Raw genomic sequence first — 8,231 nt, 5'->3', positions numbered from 1 at the left:
TTTTTTAATTTTTGGAGACAGGGCATTATGTAACTCTGACTGGCTTCAAACTGTCTTTGTAGCTGAAGATGACCTTGAACTCTTGATTCTCCTACCTCTACCTCCTGAGTACTGGGATTATAGGCATGTGCTACCACATCTGGCTTATGTGGTACTGATGATTGAACTAAGGGACCTGCATATACTTGGCAAGTCCTCTGCCTCCCCAACCTGCTATGGACAGATCTTACCAAAATAATACTGAAGCCAGGGAGAGAAGAGAATGCTGTGGTTGAGATAGGATTGAGTATATCCCTAAGGGATTGTGTTGGATGCTTGGTCCTTAGTGGGTTATTGCTGGAAGAGGATAGAAGCTTTACAAGATTTTGTATGGGTGGAGGGGAGTGGGTCATTGTGGTCACTGACTTCTGGAAGCATTAATAAGACTCTTACAGTGCTCTGGCTAGAGAAGGAGTTACAAAGGGCCAGACAAAGCTCTTGTGATAATCACGTGATTCCTTCTACCTGGGGGCATTTGAAGTCCCTCCACTCAGTCCTCATTACAGACAAATTAAATCATAGCCTCTGGGAGTGAGAAGTAGCTGCTGGAGATTGCTAACATGCCCATAGCATTCTACTAGACAAGATCGAGATCCAGGCAATCCTAGCACTTGAGGGGCAGCAGGAGGATGACTGATGTTTGAGACTTGCTTGGGATACATCAGGAGAATGTCTCAAAACTTAATACTAACTAATTGATAAACTAGATTAGACTAGAAGAGAAATCAGTACATGGATTTAAAATGATATTAGTATTTCCATGGAACATTTGGGGTCGCTGTGCAATTTGGTGTGGGGATGTAATGCAAAATTAATTTTTTGCTGAGGGTCATAGGGGGTAAAAGGCAACCCTGTGAACTACAGTTGTCTTCAGAAGCCAATCAATCAAAAGGACAATGATTTTTTTAAGGAGCCAAGCAATTGAAAGGACACGAATGATATAAATTATTTGGCAAAATTTCAACACATTCAAAGTGCATTGGTCTGAAACTCTGAGCCTGAGCCAAAGAGCTCTGGTAAACCACATGCTCCCTAAACACTGACTGGTGCCTTCAAGGGGGAAGGTTCAAGGCAGGTCAATGCTTTTGGGAAGACTGTGAGCACATCTGGCCCATCCAGAAGCTGATTGTGGCTAAATGCTCTTAAGTTTTTCCTAGAATGGGATTCTGAGTTTACAAATACTAGAAGTGCTGACAAATGAGAAAGCGAGGAACCCAAGTGTTGGCCAGCAGGTGGAGGAGTTTTCATGTCCACCAGACAAAGATGTTGTGTCCCCAGTGACTGGGGAGGTTCACCTCACCTGCTCTGCTGAAGTTTTCCTCATGAGTGGATTGATTGGGGGTGTATGAAACAGAACAGAGAACTTCTCATTTCTGAGATAAACGAGAGCAGTGTAGACTCATTTAACTCTGTGTGTGGTATTGTCTGGGCTAGCTGTGTACATCTGTAAAGTAAAATTGGGTTCCTTATAATTGCCCCTTTGAAAAGTTTCAGGATTGATAGACTATATACTGTCCTACCAAATAGATATTCCGAGAACTTGACCTAAGCTTTAATCCTGAAATATCAGCTCAAGACTCACAGGCAACATCTATCAAATAATGGCAGAGTAAAACTGTAAAGTAAAGGTACTGCACATGATATATTTCACACATGTCTATTGAGTATCTATCATGTCTGGGCACTGGATTAATTATAGCTTTGTCATAGGGAATTCCTTGTCTTCCTTCACAGAGTCTATAGCTTAGGGGACAGGTGGGCAACCTGATATTGAAGTCATGAGAGTTGTCATGATACAGGAGCTTAGGCTGCTGCAGGAGCCACAGTATAGGCCCTGAGCTGTCCCAGATGGACAGCTTCACTGTGGTCCCTAAGCCTCCCAAATCAGGACCACTGGGGCACTAGTGTCAGATATAGGTTCCCAGATCTTCTGGATCAGCATGTGGGAAGCTTTGACCCTGAGAGTAAGGACTAAAGTAAGATGGCCTCTCAGATGTCTCCTCCATACGCCAATAGAAGATGGCTTAAGATGGTGTTCTGGATCTTGGCAGCATCTTTTAATCATCGAGGGATGGTTAAAATATATCTCAGAGCAGATAGGTTTGAATTTCATGGGATTGCTACTGATTCTAGGGATTGCCTCTTTCAGGTCCAGTAGTCAGGTTGAGAAAAACTCCAGCTTTAGATTCAAGCACACAAGGGAGTAAACCTTTTGTGTGAATTTGGATTAAGTACTTCAACGTCTGACTCCTAGATTCATATCTTTGCTGTGTGGAAGATGTCTTGAAGGTTTGTTGAGGAATAAATGTAGATCATGTATGTAATGCAGGTCATACGTGTAAATTATTATTTCATACAGTGTCAGCACTCAAGAAAGTTTGTTATTAGTAACTGAGGCAAGATAGAAAAAACAGTTAAAGTATTGACAATGATATTTAGGAAGTCATTTGAACCTAGTGGATAGCCTGATTTTGAATATTTTGCACGTAAGATAACAGTAATCAGGCCAGGATATTGCCCACATGGACACTGGACAATCTCAGTAGTTGCCTTTTTCTTTTTATTTATGCCTCTTTGCAACAGATGGAGACCACTACAGAAAAACCACAACCAATCAAAAGTCAGAACTGTGAAGCCCGGTACCCGTGGATACATCTACAAATTGTTCCTGCCCCTAAGGCTCTGGGGACATTGCAGAAGAGGGGCAGAAAGACTGCAAGAGCCACAGAATCAGGGCTTTTACTTTGAGACTGAACATCCTAATGACATCAGAAGCCACACCTACAAAGTCTTACCAACACCAAACATGAGCTGAACAAGAACAAGGACAAGTCCATGAGGACTCAACTCTATACAGAGAATTATAGGCAAACCAAGGGAAGCTGAGAACAGGGGAGATGCCAGGGAAGAGAACACCATTTGGTTGTCTAATACCAAATGGTCAGCTCCGAAATCATACATACATACAAGTAACATTATATGGATAGGTTATATTTAGGAATACATATGTGAATGATTTTACATATCTATAATCTATTTGTCCATCTATTATCTATTTCTATCACCTATATATCATCTATCTATCTATCTATCTATCTATCTATCTATCTATCTATCTATCTATCTATCTAATATACAATAATAATGAAAAAAGAGGCCACAGATTTGGTGGAGAGTTGGAAGGGGTATATGAGAGGGTTTGGAAGGAGGGAAGGAAGGGAGAGATGGTGTAATTATAACCTGAAATTTAAAAAGAAATTAAGAAAAGGAAAAAAAAAGAGAAGCTTAGTTTTATTCAGAGCAGCTACATGCTTAGTGACACTGTATTCCCTTGAAGCTTGAGGTGCTCTTGTGAACATTTCTGGCCAATTAGAAATAAATAGACGCTCTGGGTGGGGTTTCTTGGAAAGCTCATGTACTGATTGGTACAAGACTAAGTCTGTTTAGCATTCCAGTGGACTCCTCTCTCCTCCCTCCAAATTACTGTGGTTGCCCATTGTGCATGTAATGTCTGGGGAGTGACACTTTGCTTGCCCAAATCCCAAGGAACTGTGCTAAGCCTTGTCTAGTGAAGTTGAAAGGCTGCAGGGAGACACTTATTTGGGCTCACAGCTGACTGAGCAAAGCCAGCTTAGATCCCGGGATCTGCTGAGATCCTGTGATGATTGATCTCAGCATCTGATAATGCCTACCATGTGTGAGGAAGGTTTGACTTTTGGGCTTAGAAGGGCAGACGTATCAGTCCTTCATAGTCAAGTTCTGAACACTGTTCTGCTCATGCTATCCTAAAACTTACACCTGACTTTTGCTGGAAAAAAAATCAACGTTTAGACAGAAAGGGAACAATGAGTGTTTGCCTCTTTTGTCTGTCTGTTTGTTTGTTTGTTTATCTGTTTGTCTATTTTTTTTTTATCCAAGGTCTCTCTATGTCATAGCCCAGGCTGGCCTCAAATTCCATATTAGCCTGCTGCAGCTGAAAGCTGGGACTTCCAGCCTGCACCACCGTGCCTCCTCAACGCTTGCTTCTTTTGCAGATTGGAGAGCATAGTGAATATATGGAGAGAGACAAGCAAGCCTGCCTGGATACTGATGCTGGAAACTGTGGTTACCTAGCAACTTCTGACAAAGATGGGAACTTAACTCCCCTACCCGAGAAGCCTGAAGCAAACTTCTCACAAGTTGCTGAGTGATCCATGCTCTGAACTCCCCATATAATTTGTGTGTATAGCACCATAATTTCTGGAGGGCAAGGCATACTCCTTGAATGTAAGTCCAGCCTCTGATTTCCCAGAGAAGGTAAGCAGGATCCCTTCAGGTGACACTGATGCTTAAATCTGAGCTACAACCAGGAGGAGCCACACGTGGCCTCTCCATGTGCTGTTAGAACATAGGAAATGATCTCTCATCTGCCACCTAGAGGGGCTTCCCGGTAAAGGCTATTTCCTGGACGACTCTGCACAGGTGAACCTGCTTTGTCTTGGTGCAGAGAAGTGGATTCATTGTAGAGGAACAACCTTGGTAGTTGTTCCTTCATTTAGCTGACTGAGCGGAGGAGTAAAATAGCTGTGTAACTCACAGACTGTAAAGGAGGGTTTCACGAAGGAAGGAATGTGTTTGTCCCGTGTTTTGGTGTGTAAATATGTTGCTGGTTTGTACGGAGGGTGTTGGAGCCCTCTCCTCTTTCAGGCATATCGTTTTACGCTGTATACGGATGACTGGCTGTCACTTAAGGACCATGAGCTTTTGTAAAATATCTAGCTGAGTTCATTAGCCTTGACTTTCCAGATGCTCACATCCATGCCTGTCTCTGTGGACACCTGGCATGTGGGTGGAGAGACACACATTAGTCTGCCCTTCAGAGCTGGGCTTCCAGCTCCAAGGTGAAACATACTTAGCCTCCAAAGCCAGTGCAAACACGCCAGCTGCCTCAGGAGCAGCTGCAGATGTCCCAGAATGTCTCAGAGTGCAGTTGCCGTATAAGTCTGTGGTAGCCTGGAAGAGAAGATATTGAATAATGAATGAAACACACCACACTGTTTGAACTTCAGACAAGCTAAGATCAGGGTAGAATCCTGATCATCATGAGTCTATTATGAGGTATCAGGACTTGTGCTAACAGTTTTCTCTTCCAGAAGGAAAAGTGGTATCCCCAAAGTAGACCAAGTATCTGAAGTTTACATTGAAAGGGCAGGTTATTCAAAACAAATATTTCTCCCTATCTAAAAATTTACAAAGAGATTCTGAGTCATGTCACCAAGAAACCCTGGCGTGTGCTGGTTACCTCCACTGTATTCAGGGGAAGACATGGATACCTGAGTGTTAAAAGACTTTTAAATGAGAACAATTTCATTTTCAATATTTGTGAGAGCTAAAGTTATCATTGTGATTATGTATAAGCCACAGAAATTCTCCCTCTGTAGCAGCCATTCTTAACCTGTGGCTTGTGGCCCCCTTGGGGGGTCGCATATCAGATATCCTGCATACTACATATTTACATTATGATTAATAACACTATCAACATTACAATTAGGAAGTAGCAACAAAAATGATGTTATGGTTAGGGGTTACCACAATATGAGGAACTGTATTAAAGGGTCACAGCATTAGGAAGGTAGAGAACACTACTCTAGAGAGCTACTTATTTGTTTATTTATTTATTTATTGTTTATTTATTTATTTTACTTTAATTTTTTGAGGCTTTCTCTGTGTAGTTTTGGCTGTCCTGGAATTCACTCAGTAGACTAGGCTAGCCTCAAACTCAGTGATCCAACAACTCTGCCTCCCAAGTGTTAGAATTAAAGGTGTGCATCATCACCACCCAGCTAAGAGAGCTTGTTATTTTGAGGAATAAAGGATTAGGAAGGTTTAAAGGTGTCTATTAGGAAAATGACAAGATTGAAAAAAAGGGCCCTTCTCCAGACAAGTACAACAAAGGTCTTAGGTAAGGGCTGAAGACGATTGGGGCCTTTGGGTAAGAGCCAGGCTTCTGGAAGCTAGAGCAAGGTACCACACTGGCTCTAGAGGACAGGATGGGAACTGCCCTCCACTGTTCCTTTCTGTTTGGCCCTGGATGAGTCAGAGCCACTGAAGTCCCAAGCAGCTTGGCAGGAACTGGCATATCCTCTTCATTACTCTTAGGAGGACCATAGAGGGATTAGCAGTTGTTAAGGGGTATGCCAAGTCTAGGCTGAAGGCTTCTTTCTCTTCGATCACCTAGGAAGCTGACTGGCCGAGACTGAGAGACCAGAGGAGAGTGTGGTGCTGAAACCCTAATGGTAATAATGACTGTTCCAAGCTCCTGTCCTCTTCTGTAGAGGAGTCTCAATGGCAGTGGGAGGCCAGCTGAGGTGTAGCTTATCCGTGACTTTTAATCATATGTCAAATGTCTGGCATAGAAGACAGAGGAAAGCCTGGAATGTGAGCAAGGCAGCAAGCAAGGGAGAGATCCTTAAACTGTTATTGTGCTCTGCATCCGGGGGTGGGGGTGGGGGTGGGGATGATTTACTATGACACTGGTTTCTCTGGAGGAAGATGATTTCCTCTGGGGTGAGAGTGAAAGCAAGAGAAAATATAAATGAGTGTACCCTGTGATTCTTAATTTGTGTTTTAAAAATCATGGACCCGTTTTATAATATGATAAAATCACACTCCGCCCCCCCCCCCCCGAGAAAATACCCAACTCTGCTGCTGCTCACCTTTAGGAGGGTTTCGGAGGCAGATAAGTCACCCCTGGATACTATTATTATTATTTTTCTGTACTGGCATCCAACTCAGGCTGGAGTATATGTTAAGGCAAGAGTTCTACCCTTTGCAGCTTCATTCCTGTGATGTTTCTTACTTCTTACTGGGGTGTTTTCTTAGGACTTATGATATGATGCCTCAGTCCTTACAATTACTGTTATTCTCGCAGGTGACATGCCAGAGAAGCTTATTCATAAACCAGGGCTCATTAATCACTTGTACACAAAAACAAAGAGATCTGTAGGAAATGAACTGGAAAAGGCTCATCACGCGATCTGGCTTCTGTCCTGCAGAGGGTAGGTCTCCACCTTGGTAAAGTACAATTGGACACAGAGAAAGCGGATATTCTCCTGAGAAGCCATGATAATTTATGAAGAGAAAGGGATAGAGTTGGGAGACGAGCCTGATACAGAGGGGTTCTGGCTACAAGGAAACTGGTCAGGAAGTAGCTTGAACTCACCACACCGGCCTCAGGATTCCTCTTCCTCCCATTGCTGAAGGTGGATGCTAAGGTGGAAGAGCAACTCTCATCATACAAGGCAGTCCTGCCATCATTGATGGCTGAGTTGATGGAGATGGTCCACATGCTTGAAGCATAGCCATCACAATTGCAGTCATCGTAGCTGCCACCGTCCCCAGAGGCCCACACATAGATGCTGCCTTTGCCCCCACGGCCCTGGTGGAGGAAAGAAGATATGGTGCTAAGTCCAACACTGAGGAGCCAGGTGCTTCAGGGGTTCAGGGAAGGTTTCCTGCTCCCATAAGGTCCTGGCTTAGGCAGGGTCAAGATTTGAGCTAATTCCCCTCAGACAACTGACTTCATTTTACCTGGCCAAAAATTATTCTTCTGATGGGAGCTAGTGGGAATGATAGTATTGCTCAGAATGGTATAAAGTCAACAGAATTTATAATTTTATTTGAGAAGGGGAGGTTAACAAAAGCTGGAAGCAGCACCGTAAAATTTACCAATAAAATGATTTTTAAAAAAGTCCTAAAGTTCATCAAAGAACTCATTTAAAAAAACTGCAAAGGTAGTGCATGCTCATTATAAAAAGTATCAAAATGAGGGCTGGCGAGATGGCTCAGTGGGTAAGAGCACTGACTGCTCTTCCGAAGGTCCTGAGTTCGGATCCCAGCAACCACATGGTGGCTCACAACCACCCGTAATGAGATCTGATGCCCTCTTCTGGTGTGTCTGAAGACAGCTACAGTGAAGACAGCTACAGTGAATTACGCCAGAGCTAGCGGGGCCAGAGAGAGCAGGGCTGGAGCGAGCGGGGCCAGTGGAGGTCCTGAGTTCAATTCCCAGCAGCCACACACATGATAGCTCATGGCCATCTGTACAGCTACACTGTACACATACATATAAAAAATAAATAAAATAAATCTTTAAGAAAAAAGTATCGCCGGGCGGTGGTGGCGCACGCCTTTAATCCCAGCACTTGGGAGGC

The 8,231-nt window shown here is 43.4% G+C and overlaps 1 protein-coding gene across 3 annotated transcripts in view; it reads right to left on the bottom strand.

Annotated features, from left to right (window-relative positions):
• Positions 1–8,231, bottom strand: part of Pcsk2 (proprotein convertase subtilisin/kexin type 2) — a 268,460-nt gene that overhangs the window by 20,132 nt on the left and 240,097 nt on the right. For 2 of the 3 annotated variants that reach the window (XM_031372085.1, XM_031372087.1), the window contains 2 exons: positions 7,241–7,456; positions 4,931–5,031 (listed from right to left, as the gene is read on the bottom strand). In XM_031372085.1, the coding sequence (XP_031227945.1) occupies positions 4,931–5,031; positions 7,241–7,456 (317 nt within the window). The remainder of the gene's footprint in view (positions 1–4,930; positions 5,032–7,240; positions 7,457–8,231) is intronic. The other variant, XM_031372086.1, reaches the window with a different exon arrangement.

Source organism: Mastomys coucha, unplaced genomic scaffold (assembly GCF_008632895.1).
Source record: "Mastomys coucha isolate ucsf_1 unplaced genomic scaffold, UCSF_Mcou_1 pScaffold15, whole genome shotgun sequence".
Classification (NCBI taxonomy): Eukaryota; Metazoa; Chordata; class Mammalia; order Rodentia; family Muridae; genus Mastomys; species Mastomys coucha.
Note: the sequence above shows the minus strand (reverse complement) of the source record. Positions and strands in the feature narration are given on the sequence as shown.